The sequence below is a fragment of the Nannospalax galili genome, unplaced genomic scaffold (assembly GCF_000622305.1).
Source record: "Nannospalax galili isolate Female #2095 unplaced genomic scaffold, S.galili_v1.0 scaffold155, whole genome shotgun sequence".
Lineage (NCBI taxonomy): Eukaryota > Metazoa > Chordata > Mammalia > Rodentia > Spalacidae > Nannospalax > Nannospalax galili.
Window position 1 is genome coordinate 6,226,825 of NW_008339923.1, and position 18,070 is coordinate 6,244,894.

The 18,070-nt window shown below is 40.1% G+C and overlaps 1 protein-coding gene across 4 annotated transcripts in view; it reads left to right on the forward strand.

Annotated features, from left to right (window-relative positions):
• Ptprm (protein tyrosine phosphatase receptor type M) overlaps window positions 1–18,070 on the forward strand; it is a 794,765-nt gene that overhangs the window by 168,350 nt on the left and 608,345 nt on the right. For all 4 annotated transcript variants that reach the window (XM_008834659.1, XM_008834658.3, XM_008834655.3 and 1 more), the window contains exon 2: window positions 12,497–12,619. In XM_008834659.1, the coding sequence (XP_008832881.1) occupies window positions 12,497–12,619 (123 nt within the window). The remainder of the gene's footprint in view (window positions 1–12,496; window positions 12,620–18,070) is intronic.

Genomic DNA, 18,070 nt, shown 5'->3' on the forward strand with positions numbered 1-18,070 from the left:
GGATAGATAGAAAGGGAAGTAGGTAGATAGATTGATATAGCATAAAATCCTGTACCTGGGGCTGGAGAGATGGCTCAGCAGTTAAGAGCACTGACTGCTCTTGCAGAGGACCTGGGTTCGATTCCCAGCACTCACATGGCAGCTACGAACTGTCCTTAACTGCAGTTCCAGAGGAATCCAATGCCCTCTCCTGATCTCCACGGCATTGCATGACCTGGGTACGCTCACATACATGCAGGCAACACACTCATACACATAATATAAAAATAATAAATAAAATATTTTTAAAAGTCCTGTATCTATAAATACATTCATATGTTTAAAACTATTTCATCTTGCCAGCACTCTTGAAAGTGGCTGAATTTACAGATGGGAGATGAGGGCAGCTTTAAGTTAACAGGGTAGGGACACTCTTTATGTCATTATTGGCTAGTTCGTTCTTTCTATCACATCGTTCCCCTCCCCACCTCCCCACAGTTGCCTTGCCCAGAACCACAGGGCTGAGACTCAGACCTCCTGTGTCCTGACTCAAGGTGCTTCTCAGATGGTCTGCTCTCCGTAGTCCACTTAAAGTGCGTGCTAAAATTTGGCCAGGTCATCCAGTAAACACTTAGTTAGGACAAGAGAGACACTTTGGCTGTATTGACCTTGAGAAAGTTAATGCTTTTAGTTCCCTATATTTGACAAACTAATTGGTCACAGAAAGGGACCGCCATGAAAGCTGATTCACAAGTTTCTGTGCTGTGTAAACCTTGCTCTCAGCTCAGAGCATTTCTGTGTAGAATCAGCTTTCTAACTTTAAAAATTGTGTAACAATTTATGTTCTCCAAAGCATGCTCTCTTTATGGCATGACTGCCCAAATTGGATACTTAATATTAACTAGTTTTATGTCTCATAAACTTGAAAGGTATATAATATGTGATCATCGACATTCATTTTATGATTCAAACCTAAAACCCAACATGACTGGCCAAGGCGTTAAAGCAACACTCCAGTGCACTCTACATACAGTCTCTGTGTTTTCTCTTGACTTGTGCTGAGCTCTGCCAAACAGTAGCCTTGTTATGCAGATTCTTCGAATAGCAGGCCTAGGATAGCTTTGTAGAGTTACATCCAGTTGCTGACTTTCTGCTTTTCTTCTCGTCTGGATCATTTAAAGGAGACCTTCAGGACAGGCTTTGGTTCTTTCTCTTGGCTCCCACAGAATTTTTGCACTGCTCCTTTTGGACTCCTGTGTCCCCGGCATGTCTTCCTTGAAGACAAGTTTTCCTTTTCATTGTCTCTGTGTTCCCTCTGCTGTCCCTGCTTTTCTTCCTCAGGACCTGAGATGTAATTCCAGGCACTTCAGCCCCTAGTTAGAAGGGGTGGGGACTGGGAGAGGGAGATGCCACCAGTCAGATCAAAGAGGCAGGGACTCTAGGAGTAGGACGTGGGGTGAGCCCAAATGCTCACTGACTAGAGCCCAGTAAATGGTTTTCCTCTCATATTCCTCTCTACCAAAGACAGAACAATGAGTCATTTTTGTTCTTACCCTTGTTACAAAGACTACCGTAGGTATTTAATGAAAAGCTGGCATTTTTCTAGGATTGGGGACAATGATACAGAGATGAATAGAACACTCTTTTGGTCCAAATGGCCTATAGTGTGGTAGAGATGATTAACATGGCTACTGTCAGGTGCCCTGTACTGCTGTAAGGACATCAGCGTGACCGATTCTTTATACACTGGTTCATAGGAAAGAATGATAGATTCTATCCTTGAGAAGGCATCAGCAACAAGTGCCTCAAAGAGGTATTCTCTACCCTGGGATTTGCACAGTGCATAAGAATATTTAAGCTAGACACTGGGGTTGGGTGGGGCAGTGTCCATGGGGTACAGGGACTGTGTAGACAGATAGGTGGCACTAGAAGTGAATCTATGGCTAATCAGAAATTAATAGAGTATAAAATCAAAAGGAGGCAGGGCTAGGAAAAGAATCTATAAAGGTAGGCGGCCTTGGCCACTTTTCCTCCTCAAATTCCCCCAAACCAACACTTTTATGTCTGTTACATGATAAATTTTTAATAATTTTCTATGGGTATTTAAGAGCTGATGAATAGATTTAGGTTTAGAAAGTGTGTTTCCAGCTGTGCATTTATAAAATCCAGCTTTCTGGGAGTATGCAGGATATGCTGTAGGCAACAGATATGTAGGAATGGGTCAACTCAAGGAGGGACCTGGGCTCAAGCTCAAATCATGTTATGAAAGGGACCAGAGACTGATGGGGGAAACCTTGAAGTGATTTGACGCATAAGACATGGAACAGGGAGGTTAGTGACCCAGTCCCTATCGGCAGTGCAGATAAAGAGGTGCCTGTTACTTTGCGTTTCTCTTTGAGGCGGTGTGACCACCTATCTCAGTGGCTTTTGTGAGCGTCGTCTTGACCTGGAGACCATAGTTTGGCACACTGGTTGAATTCAACCTTCCCTGTTTCTCTGGGAGGCTGGAAACAACTGCTGTGATGTCATATTCTGTAGGTCATAAATTCTCTTGTTTGTTCATGCTCAAAATTATCTCTGAAAACTCCTTCAGGGAACTTCTGGGTCTAAGAGCATCACATTCTTCCTCAGTCAATTCAGTAGAGCCATATCAGGTTTCCCTGGCCTTGAAATAGAAAATAGACTATTGTCTCCTTAGCTGCACACAGGATCAGGTGATCTGAAATTTGGATACGCTGTAGTAAAACTTGGATCTGTAGACATGAGAATTATTCTGAGGACAGTAAGATGTCTCACTAAGCCAGGCATAGTGAATGAAGGAAGAGAGACCAATTAGGGGAGATAGAGGTGCAGTGCCATGTTACCCTTCTCAAGCCTCAGTCCCAGATGGTCTGGGGCGTCTGATTGATCTGGTTGTCAGGCCCTGGGACCAAGTACACTGGCTTCTCTACTGCAAGCCTCTTTCCATCCTGAAACTCATGGAAGTTAAATGTGCTTTTGATGTGATGACTGTTGACTTCTTGGATCTAATACAGTTAACAAGAACACATAATTGACAGATTCTGGGCTTCTTGGACCCTGTGTCCCTGATCCCAATTCTATGTGGTCAGCTGTACAAATTACCTGATATTATATTAATCACTCACTTTTGATAGGAAAGTGGAATGAATGGTTTATAATTCCAAAAGCATATATGAAATGACATGATTTTTCCTTGTAATTCTGCTCTATATAATGCATAGAACAATATTTCTTGAGCTATGTATGCTCAGCAGAGCCTAGGATGACCAATACCCAGCAAACATGATCGATCAGCTGAATTCAGTAGTTTATCTGTTGCCTTATCCAATGACGTTACCCTAGTAAAATCATCAAAAGATGGGTTTATAAATCACAGTAAGCTAGCAGTAGTGCTACTGAGCATCATATGAAGTTCTGCCTTTTATTGATTTCCTGGGTATGTCTGAAGTAATCAGGATGATTTTCTGCTTGTTGAGTGGTTCCATTCAGGAGCAAAATGACAGATCAGGGGTATGCAAGCAGGGAAAGAGAGCAAGGAATTCATCCCTTTGCTCCGTTCCCGAGTTCTGTTGTCCTTATTCACTTGCAAGGTTATTTATGACTAAACTATCACATTATTTAGAACTACAGTATCCAGAAGGCTTTGTTCATGTTGTTTTTGAATACTATGTCCTGATATATATTGAAGAAAATATTTTGATTTCTACCTACATATCTTGTAATCTCCATATGTATAGTGCTGTTGGGGCTTCAATAAGAATGTCTCCCATAGGCCCCAAATATTTGGACACTTGGTCCCCAGTTCCTGGCACTGTTTGGAGAGCATCATGGGACCTTTAGGAGGGATGGCTATGCTGGAGAAGCATGCCACTGGGGTGGGCTTTGAGAGTACATCGCTTGCCTACTTCTAGTTTGGCTCTTTCTGCTTCCTGTGCCTGCTTGAAGATGTAGGTACTCAGGTTTCTGTTCCAGCTGCCTCCTGCCATCATGCCTTTCCCCCTGTTATAGACTCCCTCTGGAACCCTAAGCCCAAATAAACTTTTCCTTCTATAAGTTGTCTTGGTCATGGTGTTTTATAATAGCAGCAGAAAAGTAACTAATACAGCTGTATAAACATAATGTATAAATAACTAAACATAGGGTGATGTGCTTTTTAAAGAAAACAAGTAAAATGCCTCTCCCCTTTTTTAGTGTTCAGGATGGACCCCAGGGTCTTCTTCATATAAGGCAAGTGCTTTACCACTTAGGTATGCCCCCGAGTCCAAGAAAACCAATGCTATCTTCTAAAACTGTATGAAACTACAAATCTATAGCACTCTTTTAAAAATAGGTCAATGATTACATTATTCTGGAACTTAAAAAAAAATATGATTCCTGAGGTTCTTCCTTGACGTTTCTAGTTAAACACATAGTTGTTCTAGAACAGTGGTTGCCAAAGCATCACTGGAGACTTGTTAGAGCCTGGGTGTCTGGGCAGGAGCATGTCTGATCGAGGAGTCCTGGGTTGAGGCCTGGAAATTTGCATTTCTATGAGGGTCCCAAGGATGCAGCTGGTCCAGGGACCCACTTGGACAATCCCTGCTCCAGTGTGGAATCTGAGACACAATTAACTCAAGAGATTATGTAATAAATATGAACATGATGGTCTGTTCCCCTCACAGGCCCAGTGGATACATCACTATTCTTTTACATTTCTATGCCCAGGACAGAGGCAGACAACTGTGTATTATAGTATAGTTTTATAATATAGTTTTCTGAACTGTGGTGCAGAGGACAAGAGCACCAGTGTTGTATACAGGTTCATTCACATTTACACAGTGAATTCATGTGAGTGATTTAAATTCGGTAGCAGCTCTATTAGGTATTTATTTGCATGTAGGAAAACATTAGAGTCAAGTTGCTAATTGTTTGGAAAATTTAAGAATAGAATAATTACCCTTGTCTATTAAAACTAAAGGTTTTTTTTTTATTTTATGTGTATGGATGTATGGCCTGCATGTATATATGTACACCATGTTTGCGCAGTGTCTGCAGAGGCCAGAAAAGAGCACTGGCTCCTGCAGAAGTGGAGTTATAGACAGCAGTGAGCCTCCATGTAGGTTCTGGGAGCCAAACCCAGGTCTTTTGTAAGAGTAGCCAGTGCTCTGAACTGCTGAGCCCTTCCTTCCCAACCAAAGACTTTTAATATCAATAAGAAAAAAAACAAAAACAAAAAACCTGGCTGCTTGTTGCAATCCAGCCTGTTTAAATATTAAGAACTCATAGATTGATAGGAAATGAAGGACATGGTAAGGGTAATAAACCATGGAAACTTTAGAAAGAAGATAACTCATTTGCTTTGTATTATGTAAAACATATCCATGGGCAAATAGCACATTTTACAATAGAGCATCACATTAGCCATTTAAATGCCTGTGAGATGTGTAAAAACTGCTTGCTAGATTAAATTATGTAGGAAAGCATTTCTGTAATGCTTAGTGTCTGATTCACTAAACATCACCAACACACTCAAAGTTTCAGGGCCTTTATATACTTTCATTGTTTGGCAGGCAATTAAATGTAGATGTCAGTGTGATTTAAAAGGAAGAGGCAGGGCTCAGGCATGTGGGTATAGCTTTTATCTTTAACTCTTAAACCAATTATGTCTATTGCTGATCACTTTCTGTTGATCCTTTGAATCGTGTAGCTTGTAGCTGTTTATCTTACACAGTTTTTAAGACTGAACAGAGTGGGTAGGATCACCTGCGATTTCATGTCTTTTAGGGAAAAATAACATAGAACATGAATTCTTTTGGGGACTATTTTACCATGATTTTTTAAATCTGTTTTCTCTATGGAGAGACCCATTTAATACTTTATGCATTTGATAAAGGCTGCCTTAAGTGGGGTCATTCTGTATTTAGAACAAATGAGAAAAATGTTCCAGAAAGATCCTCAAGGAGTCTTAAATCTTTTAGAAAATAACTTTAAGTGGGCTATAATTACAGCCATAAGAACTATTGCTAGAGTATATAAGTCAATTTAACTTGTTCAAGGCAGCAAGATTCAGAATGCATGTTTATCTTACAAGGTTGTGAAATGAACATTTGATTGTCCCCTGCCTGCCTCTTAGAAGCCTCACCTTCAGGCGCATACTTACAGAGCAGGTCATTAGCGATCAGTGTGGTATTTACCTGCTTTGTAGAAGTCTGTGAAATATGCAGACAGGGGCGAACATGAGCTTTGCATGCAGACCTTGCCTGAGCTGCTGGCACTGAGCCAAGAGTCCTGGGAGTTTGGGTGAGATATCTGATTACATTAAACTACATTTTGTGAAAACAAGCATGGTCAATCAGGACTGGTTCAGGAGACAGAAACAACACAGGGACTGGAATATAGAAAGGGCATCTAAAGACTATGGACTATACTGGATGGTTAGAATAGGAGAGATAGGCTAGCACAGAGTATTGAGAACTCTAAAAACCAAGAGACAGCAGATGTTTAGAGCAGCCCCACTGCAGCACATAGAGCCAAGCAGGAGCCCCTTCCATGGATATGATCCATGGCAGGGCTGTGGCCCGGTGATGGGAGGAAGTTGCTGCAAGGCTGCAGCTGCAGAACTTAGAGGGAATACGACATGGAGAGCAGTGCAAGTTCTTAATGAGAGTGTGCCCCTGGTGCTCCCTGCAGAAGCCCTAGAAGGAGTTCGAGACAGGCTACTGTTGTTGTAGCTGACAGGACCAGCGGAAATCCTTGTATGGTGTGTGGAGGAACTTGCCAGGTGCTGGTGAGTCCACCCATGCTTCTTACAGTCTCTTTCCCATACCCTCGCCTAGAGGAGACTTTAGTTTGTTGTCAACTGTGACAGAAAATGTACGTAATGGGCCTGGATATATTTTGTAGAGCAAGTAATGCTAAATGGAGTTAAAGCTGATAACTGGTACAGAGATTTGGATGCTGTTGGTGCCCACCTCTAGGGCTTTTAAAGAGAATTAACCTGTAGGAGATAATACACACCCACACACCTATATTTCATGCTATGAATTGATCAGACATATTGAGACAACTTTCTAATGTGGGTTTTGAGGAACAGATGAAAGAGTTATTATATTGCCTTTTTTTTGGCACCTGCCCCCTTTGAGGACTTGCCAGCTGTGAATACCAGGGGCCATGGGAGACCACAGGTTGCGCTTGGCCACCTTAGCAGAAACCCCACAGATTGAGTATCGATTAAAAACTTCAGCCTAAGTAGTCAGTTTGAGGTAATAGTGTCTATCCCCAAACCTTAGAGATTTGGGGTAACAACTTTGAAGGACTCTAGAAAGAGGTTGGTAGATTGAGAGCACCTTTCACAAAGCCAAGTAGAAGAGGACAGAAATTATTTCTGCATCATAGCAGAGAAACATTTCATTTATAAGGTATGAATAAACACGTACTGGGTCAGAATGGCATGACTGTGGGTCACAGTCAAAAATAGGAGGGGGGCTGGAGGGATGACTCCGTGGTTAATAGCCCTGGCTGCTCTAACAGAAAATTTACATCCAGTTCTGAGCACCGACATGACAGCTAACAACCAACTGTGACTCCTGTTCCAGGGGATCCAATGACCTCTCTGACCTTCATGGACACTGCACACATGTGATATACATACATACATGCAGGCAAAAATGTTACACACATAAAAGTAAATAAATCTTTAAAATGAGTCAGCATTTTTAAATATTTGTTTTTATTTATGCTCATTTGCGTATGCATATGCTGCAAGTATGTGGGTTCCTGAGGAGGCTAGAAAAGAGTGTCAGATTCCCTGGAGCTGGAGGTACAGCCTACTGTCAGCCACCCAATGTGTGTGCTAGGAACCAAACAGGTCCTCTGGAAGACAAGCAGGCACTCTTAACCACTGAGCTATCTCTCCAACTCTAAATTTTATTTAATTATTTACTCGCTTATTTATTTATTTACTATTTATTTATTTGTATGTATGTATGTATGTGAACATGCATGCCACATCACACATGAGGAGGTCAGCGTATAGCTTGGTGAAATTAGTTATCTCTATCTACCTTTGTGTGGGTTCCAGGGATTGAATTCAGGTTGCCAAGCTTATGTAGCAAGCTCCTTTACCCACTGAGCCATCTTAATCTCCTTCAAAAACAAAATGTAAAGATCTGGCTTTACAGGGTAGGCTGCAATCTATGTCAGTTCGGTTCCTTTCTCTTCTCTGTTGGCCTAGTTCTTCAGCTGGACACAAAACCTCATTTTCCTCTGGGGTACAAATAGGTCATCTTCTCTATACCTTATGGGTAATTATTTCCTACTACTCTTAATGAACTGAATCATTTGTGCTACTGCAGAGAAAGAGGAAAGATAAATTCCCTCTAGTATGCAAATGACAATATTTTATTTTCATAAATCAGGAGTGACCTTTATAGACAACTAGCCTTGCTACCTAATTATTGCCAGGATAAAAAAAGAGAGAGAGAGAGAAAGAGTTGGCGAGCCATAATTTGTAGAGACTTCATTAACATTTAACTGGCTTATAGTTTTTCAACCATAGTAAAAGTGAAGGTATTCAGTGATGTAATCACAGTTTATAGCTGTGTTATATTGGGATGTATTAGAATTGGGCTTGATGGTTTTGGGGTCTGGATTAAGAGAGTTTTCATTGTTTGGGTGGATATTTCATTATACTTCTCTTAAATTTTTTTCTGGAGAAATTACCACAGGCCAATTTTGTATAGAATTTTGTGGTGTGTATTGCTCATTCTTATAGAAAACATTTGTTAGGTGCTTGCCACATGCCTGTTCAGGGAATACCAGAGTGGGTAAAATATTGCTTTTGGGTAGAATTCCCCCTTGTTTGAAGAATTCCAGATACCGGTTCTTTCTACGATACTTTAAATTATTTGTGTGTGTGTGTGTGTGTGTATGCATGTGTGTGCATGCACGCACTGTGTGGGTATGTGCAGGTGCCTGCTGAGGCCAGAAGATGGCATCTGATGCCCTGGACCTGGAGTTACAGGTGGTTGTGAGCTGCCTGATATAAGTGCTGGGATCTGAATTCAGGTCCTCTCCAAGAGCAATATACATTCCCAACCTCTGAGCCATCTCGCTAGTCTCGAGACACCTGTTCTTAAACTCTTCCCATTTCATGAAAAAATCCTGAAGTTTTTGATTCTGAAACTTGTAGTTTGCTACTGTAAAAACTACACTGATGATCAGAAACTTTCTTCCTTTCTTCCTTCCTTCCTTTTTCCTTTCTTTCTTCCCTTCCCTTCCCTTCCCTTCCCTTCCCTTCCCTCTCCTTCCCTCCCCTCCCTCCCCCTCCCTCCCTCCCTGCCCCCCCCTCTCTTTATTTCTTTATTTCTTTCATTTTTAGCTGGGTCTTGCTATGTATCCCAGTCTGGTCTCAAGTTGCCATGAAACCCAAGCTGACCTCCAACTTGTAATCTTCCTGTCTCAGTCTCCTGAGTATTGGAATCTGTTTATTTCAATTGATATCATTTCCTTCCATGTTCTTTTATTTTAGCTCAATAACTCTCTTGGAGTCCCAATGAGATTCTTGCATAGAGGGGTTATATATCCCAGAGCAAGAGGAAACTCATAGAGGATTCCATCTCTAAGGGACTTTCTCATCAAGCATCAGTCTAGAAAGGGCCAGGTCGTCCTTCCCATCCTTCTGTTTAAGCGTAATGAGAAGAGTCTGTCCTCCCTCCGGCACTGCATTGATCTTCAGGGCTTGCTCTTTGCTGTGAGTTTTTGCCTCAGTATCTGTTTTCAGCCTCCGTGCCAACAGGCATTTTCCAAACCGTAACCAGCCTGTGTTGCTTTGTGGGCACTCTCGCTATCTCTTCCTGTTCTTTGCTGTTTAAAACTGCACTATAGGAGTCCTTCAGAATGCTATTTAGGCTTTCACTGGGGACCCCTTTATGTCAAAATTGATGATTATTTCATTTTTCTTTACTATTTGTACACTGCTGTTTGGGTTGTTTCTTCAGTACTGAAGCTGTTCTCTGCATCACAATTACAGTTTGATACCAAGCATCTCACCCATACTGAAATGTCCTTAGCACTAGGTTCTTGACAAATCTACTTCCAAACTTGTTAAAACTCAGCAAGAGGGACATATAAATGACTGTGTGTTGTCAAGGTGAAATGTTGAGTTTAACCCTGTACCTTTTATAATGAGCTTTCTGTTCCCAGAGGAGGGTTTAGTTGAAATAGGAACTAGTTGAAACAGGAACTATTCAAAGTGTTCTAGAAGACACTGCCCTGATTTCATCCATGTGCCTTGAGCTACCGACTGAGACAAGGTTAGAAAACTGAGAGAAACCATTCAGAACAGCACAGAGTTTATTGTCTCTCTCTTGTTTATCACTTTTCAACTTCTGTAGGCAGACTCATCCAAATGATACAGGTTGAGTGGCTGTTCCCAAAATGCTAGAGATCAGAAATGTTTGGTGTATGAGAAAATGTTTTGAAATGCGTGTGTGTGTGTGTGTGTGTGTGTGTGTGTGTGTGTGTGTAATTAGCTATCCTGGGGATGCAACTTATATCTAAACATTCATTCATTGTTTCATGTATACTTTTCACCCATAAACTGATGATCATTTTCAAATTATTTTTAGTGTACCTGTGATTTGAACTTGAGCCATCACTTAAAGCCAAGTGTAGAAGTTTTTACTTGTTGACATCAGTGCTCAAAAGAAAAATATCAGATTTAGGAGTATTTTGAATTTTCTGAGTAGAGGTGATCAACTTCAAATATAAATCTAAGTAGAATGAATAATACTCAGATGACAGGATCAGGACTCATAAAGCTGCCTAAAGGCTGAAATGGTACAGTAAAAATGAGATGGATTTAGTAAGAATAAGTGGACAGTCCTCTGAGTTAGAGTAATCATGTCCCTAATAACAAAAGGAGAAAACCTGATGGATGGTGAGTGTGGAAAAATGTGGGGGCTCTCAGCAGCTCAGAATGGACCAGGACATTATCTAGACATCACAGGAGTAAAAAGTCAAGGGCAGGAGCCAAGTGAATTCTGGCTCTAGCTCTGGGTACCAATCTTTGGGACACGTGTTCAGAAAACACCTGCCAAGATGCCTAAGGCTCTGAAAGCCTCTAGCAGGAGGAATTGAGGAGTGTAAAGCGTGTTTTGCCTGGAGAACTGAAGACTTAGAACATGACAGCTCTTTTCAATTTGTCAGTTTTCCTGTGCTAGAGCTAGAGTGGAGAGCTTTACTGTTTCTTGGCAGGATGGAACTCAGATAAATAGGTGTACATTTCAAGAGGCAGAGTTGAGACTAGGGCTGTTCAAAGTGTTTTGAGAATTTTTATGTGGTAGAGGTACTTTACACAATTCTGAGCTTCCCTTGTCTTTAGCGGCTCCCTGGCTGTCTGGAAGGACATTGGATTGCTTTATGTTTGGGGGTAAAGTTGGGTCAAGTGACCTTCCACATCTGTTTTCTCTCTTGGGATATATAATTGCTATTTTCCATAACTTCTGCCACTAGGGTATACGTAGCAGGCACAGTGCAACAATAGTTTTAAATTTCCATTTTTTAAATCGTGAATCCTCAATGCTTGACAATTTCAAATAATCATGATTAATATAATATAATTCATTTATTATGTAATAGATTGTTCGGTTTCTATCCTTCATTATGTAATGACTAGCAGGTTATCATGATCATTAATGTCATCATTCACGGTCACCCTGTGAAACATTTGGACAAAGACCCACTATTATAGTAACTCAAGATAGCAGGCATTTAAGAATATGTGGAGTGGATCCTAAAACCATCAAGGGTCTGAATAGCATTGATGCTGAAGCAGCTAAATGTATAATGCATTTTCTATTGTTATTTTGTTTGTTCAGTCTTAGTACCAAAATTTTGCAGCTGCTCACCACATGTTTAGACTTGAAAATTTTGCCATTAAAACTTGTGCGGACTATGAAGCAGTTCCATTATCTTTTCTGATTATGAGACCCTAAACTTCTCAAAATACACTGAAACCTGCTTCTATGTTAGACTTAGAAGAATTCTTTGAAAAATATTTTGTAAGCCATGTCAATTGCACATGTCATCCTCCACCATTGTGCCAGTGTGTGGCGAAAGCTTTTCTAATTTTTTTTGAACAAATTATAATTTTTCTATTGAAAACATATTGAGTACTTAAGAGAATTCTATGAAAAGTGTGAATGCAAGATGAATTTTCCAAGTTCATATTCATCTGGAAAATGTGAATTTTAAATTTGCTTATTTTAGTTATCTACCACCACCATTAGATTTCCTTTTTACAGAGCAGCATAATGTATCCATATTGGTAAGACATGCTTAATACTCAGCAATGTATAACAAGGTCCCAGAGAAGGTCCGATTCACAGTTTCTTAGCAAAAAGGTCAAGGCCACCTTAGTTCAGTGTCAAGAAGGCCCCTGCTTTCCAGCAGCTATCTCGGCTTCTCAGACATCTGGCTGTTACTTACATTGCCTCTCTTTTTTCTTTCATTGTAGGTGGCTGCCTCTTTGATGAGCCATACAGCATGTGTGGATATAGTCAAGCCATAGACGATGACTTCAATTGGGAGCAGGTGAATACCTTGAGCAAACCGACCTCTGATCCATGGATGCCATCAGGTTTGCTTTCCTTTTCAGTTTGTCTAAAATAGGAGGGTCTCAATAGTTGCAATCACAGAGCACGTCTATTGGATAGACGTTGAGTGACAGAGCATGTTGGTATTTGAATACTGCAGCCAATGGCTGATTAGTTAGTGAGGGTGGTATAAATAGACGATCACAAGACTTTCAACTCTGTCTCCCTATTTAAAACCCAAGTGCAGATCACTGTCTTTATCCCTGGATACACCTTAGCTAGATGACTGGGCATTACCCAATTGACCCTTTCTAAGTAAAGAGTGGGAACATGGCTGTCTCCTTTGGCAAGCATCTATCAAGGATGGAACTCCACTTGGAGAATCTAAACAACATGGTCTCCATCTACCACAAATAGCAGATCTTGAAGGCGACTTCCTTCCTCAGCCTTGGAACCTAAGGGGTTCTCTTTGTGCCTGGGGAATCATGATCTTGAAGCTTTCAGAGGGTGCAGGGGGGAGGCATGAATGTGGACATATTTCTCACTAAGAAGTGCTCAGTGAATTTTATAAGTATTTATGAAATAATAATGAGTGTTTTATGAAAGATGCCTCACTAAGTACCAACAAGAATTCAACTTCTTTTTTGGCAGGAAGAGTAGAGGGATGTGGGTAGAAAAGTACATATCAGAGCCTGACCATTTTCCTGAGCCCCTAGGCTGTGTGTGACCTTGGCCATTTCTTTAAAATTTCAGATCTGAAGATTCTTTATAGAAATGGGCTGATGAATGTGCCTGTATAGGGTTCAAACTGCTAAAACATATTGTGATTTGGATTTCAGACGAAACACATTTCTGTATTTTTTTCATGAATATTAACCTTTTCATTTATGTGCCTACATGAAGTAGTAATTCCATTTTGTAAGTAATCTTGTAAAGGCAGCTTCAAAACGTGTGCAAAATCTAATGTCGTTGTTCCTGGACTTCATCTCCTTCCTACTTTAATTTGTTATCATTTCAAAGAAAGGAACACTAAGCACTCTAAAACTGGCTTTTTCAGGCTTCCAAACTTTCTCAAATCGTGGTCGGTTTGCCAGATCACATTCTCCTTTTTGTCCTGCTATCCAGAGAAGCTGGGGTGGTGGAAGGTAGAAAGTGTTAGAGTCAGACCTGGTAGACTTCTCCATACAAGCACCATGATGATTGCTTTCTTGTCTTCTCATTTGTTGAAATCCATATGTACCTCTTTGTATGTGAGTGTACTGCTGGGGATCAAATCTAAGGCCTCTTGAATGTTAGTCAAGTACTCTACCACTGAGTTACACCTCCAGTCTCTATATACTAAGTAGCTGCTTTCGTTACAATATAATTTTCCATTATATTGAAGCCTGATTTAGAGAAAAAAAAATCACAATCCAACTTTTAAAAGAAGCCCAAACATGGCAGAATCTTCTTCAGTTTGTATTGATGCTATTTGTCTCATAAGATAACCCGTCTCCCTTGATAAAAGGAGGCCAAAGGATGGTCCCCTTGGCACGTCCATCCTGTCCTCTCTGATCTCCTGTACTGCCATCTTGGCTTAGTTCGTCCACTTTTTAAAATTTAGAAAGAACTAATTATTTGCAGAGGCTACTAAAAATAGTGCTAAGTATCAAAGGCCCTGGGTAGCCCAGAATAATCAGGCAGGAAATTGAAGGAACAAAGGACGGCTGCAGTGTGTGCCTTCTGCAACAACATTGCTAATAAATGGCCTAAGAACGTAGTGGGGGCATTTGAATGTTCTGTTTCGGTTAATCTATTTCTTTTGACCAGTGAAATAACTGGTGGTTAACATTAGGCCTTTTAAACTTGAAGTCTCAGAGTATTACAGTCCTTTATGGTTCCTCGGGGATTTCTGATGCTTACAAATGTGCCCTTGTCCCCTTCCTTCAAATGGCGTACAGATCTGTGTTTAGACATGTGGCACTTAGGCATCAGCGTGTGAGCGAAGAACAGAAAGACTGGCGCTCTTTTTTATCTCCTGCCTATTCCTGCCTATGCTGGGTGGGGTGACGTGTTTGAACCACTGAGAGTGGTTCCAGCAGATTGTTATGGAAACATAATAGAGAACCACAAATCTTGGTGTTTCTCTTTCTGTAACTCAATAGTACTTTTAGTATACAATGTATATACTTTTAGTATTGTATACTTTTTGCAAGCCCCAGTGTATACTAAGAATGATGGCAATTATTATGATAGATGAAGGATTATTAGAGCATTCTTTCTGATTAGGAAGTTAACTTCTTGAGAAGAGAAATGCTATAAAATACAACCATTCGACTACAAATAGTTGGATGTTGGACAACTGGAAATACTCTGTAGTTTTCTTCTGCTTTAAAAGCTTACAGGCCTGTGGATAGCTGACCTTTCCACCCAAAGTAAAAGGTTAAATTTTTCTTGCAATATTGTTAGAAGTAAGAATTTATTTTCTTATGAGTTTTCATATAGTTTAAGCATCCCTAATCTGTATATTTAAATTTTGAAACAGTCTAAAATATGAGACATTTTGAGTACCAGAATGACATTAAAAGTAGAAAATTCCTCAGCCAACTTCATAGGTCACAGTCAAAACATGGGTCAGTTAACAATATAGTATCAAAGTACTTTGGAGGCAGGGTGTGCAGACTTGGGTAGAGCACTTGCCTGGCAGAGGCCAATCCCAGTGTCATATTAAGAAAATTACATTTCTGGGATGGTGAGCTAGCTCAGTGGATAATGGAGCTTGCTGCACAAGCTTGAGGACTTGATTTCATTCCCCAGAATTCATGTAAAGGTAGAAAGAAATAACAGATTTCAATTGTCTTCTAACCTCTACACATGTGCTATGGTACATGTGCTTCCCCCCACATCATACATTCACACAAAAATAATAGCAATAAATTAAATAAATCTGAAAACAAAGGAAATTTGCTTTTATGGTATGGTGTAGATTCTGTATGTGACATAAATGAATTTTGTGTTTAGATATGGGTCCCATTCACAGGATGTCCAGTTCTGTTTATGAATATATCCAAATCCAAGAGAATCTGAAATATCCAAAGCTTGTGTGCTCAGGCATTTTGTAAAAGGAATATTCATTCTGTTCTATGATAAGGTACAGAGTTTAAAACTCTCTGCAATATATATGTTACAGGCATAAAATTCAAATGCTATGTAGTTTTAAGAATTTTCTCCTTTTTATTTGCCTTCTCGTCCTTTCTTCCTATTCTATGATGCATGCATTGTGATCTGTTCCTTTTGATGTAGATTCCAAAGCTGTTCTTCTCCTGTCATTAAAACAAACAAGCAAACAAACAAATTCCTGTGGGGCTGGCACACAAGCTCACAGGAAAATGTGCTTGTCCCCAAGCCTGATTGCCAGGCTTTAATCCTCAGGTCCCACACAGTGGAAGAAGAGAACCAATTCCTGAAAACTTATTCTCTGATCTGGGGAACAAACTCAAGTCTACAAGCATGCATGCACACATACTTGTACACACACAATCATACACACAGAAATAAATGAGTGTAATAAAAATAAAAATTAACAAAATTTCTCATGGTAAACACATGGCAAATCAGACAGAACCATAACTTTTGTGGGTTAATTTTGTTTTTTAAAATATTTTATTTATTTATTATTTATTTATTTATTTTTATGTGTGTGAGTGTATTGCCTGCATGTAGGTAAGTGCACATGTGTCGTGCAATGCCCACGAGGACAAAAGAGGCCATCAGATCCCCTGGAACTGGAGTTACGGACAGTTGTTAGCTGCCATGTGGGTGCTGGGATTCGAACCCGGGTCTTCTACAAGAACAACCAGTGTTCTTAACCACTGAGCCATCACTCCAGTCCCTGGTTAATTCGTTTTTAGTGGGCATGGATTTGATCAAAACTCCTTATATACATGTATGAAATTCTCAATAAAGTTTTTGTAAAAGTTAAAGAAAATTGTTGAAAGACTAAAATGTCTCTCTGATTTTGGTTTTTTACTGCTCTCTGTCTTAAAGTCAGAGCTCCAGTATTTTAAGTCAAATGCAAGATTTGTCCCTCTGTTTCTTCATGTAGAAGTCTACTCTTAACCAAAAAAAAAAAATTGGGACTGAAGAAATGGCCCAGTGGTTAAGAGCACTGTCTGCTCTTGCAGAGGACCTGAGTTTGGTTTCCAGCACCCACATGGTAGCTAACAACCATTTGTAACTCCAGTTTCAGGAAATATGATGCCCTCTTCTGAACTCCAAGAGCATTGCATGACATGGGTTCACTTAAATATATGCAGGCAATACACTCATAAACATAAAATAAAATTTTAAAAAATTCAATATAGTCTGAGCATTGTACACTCGATTGATCACTCCTCTAAGTTAATGGTATTATCTCTGAAAATATGTATTAGGGTCAAATAAGTACCAAATATAATTCAACTTTTTGTATTTAAGTTCAATACTTATGCAATAGTACATTATACTTTATAGCTGTCTCTCAATAGTTTTCTTGATGGTGAAACTGCTCCAAACAGAGCTTTTTATTGGTAAATGTGCAGTTTGTTTCATATGAATTGATTTTTTCCATTAGCAATGATGGTAATTAAAATTTTTATCATAAGGAATACTACTGAGTATAGGAACCTGGATTCAAAGTCCAAATCATAAGCTTATGCATTTTCTTAGCACTTAGGCATTCTACCCCTCTGTGTACCACAGTGTATTATATAATCATCACAAATATAGTTGATTTAAATGCTTTTTGATGGAGGAACACTTACCTGGTATAACAATGGTTGATGTTTGTATGTTTTGTTATTGTGTGATATTTATAATGTACTGCTCTAGTTTGAAAAACTTAATATTTATTTGTCATAATTTTTACAATACTGGAGATTGAGCTCAGGGCCATCTAGGTAAATGCTCTTCTCCTCAGCTCTATCCTCAACCTTCTTTCATCATTTTATTTTGAGAGAGTGTCTCACTAAGTTGTCCAAGCCAGCCTTGAGCTAACTCTGTAACCCAGATAAATCTAGAACTTGTGACCCTTCTGCCCCAGCCTCCTAAGTAGCTAGGCATATAGTCCTACCCCATTAGGCTTGGCTTTAAATTTTATATTTAAAGGGCTGGAGAGATGGGTCAGCAGTTAAGAGCATGTGTTGCTCTTGCAGAGGAGCTGGATTTGTTTCCCAAGACCCATGTCAAGTGTTTCCTAACCACCATAACTCCAGCTCCAGGAGAGCAACACCTACGTCTGGCCTCCACCGACACCTGTACTGTGGCTTTAAATTTTATATTTAAAGGGCTGGAGAGATGGGTCAGCAGTTAAGAGCATGTGTTGCTCTTGCAGAGGAGCTGGATTTGTTTCCCAAGACCCATGTCAAGTGTTTCCTAACCACCATAACTCCAGCTCCAGGAGAGCAACACCTACGTCTGGCCTCCACCGACACCTGTACTCACCTGAATATTCTCTCTCTCTTTCTCTCTCTCTCTCT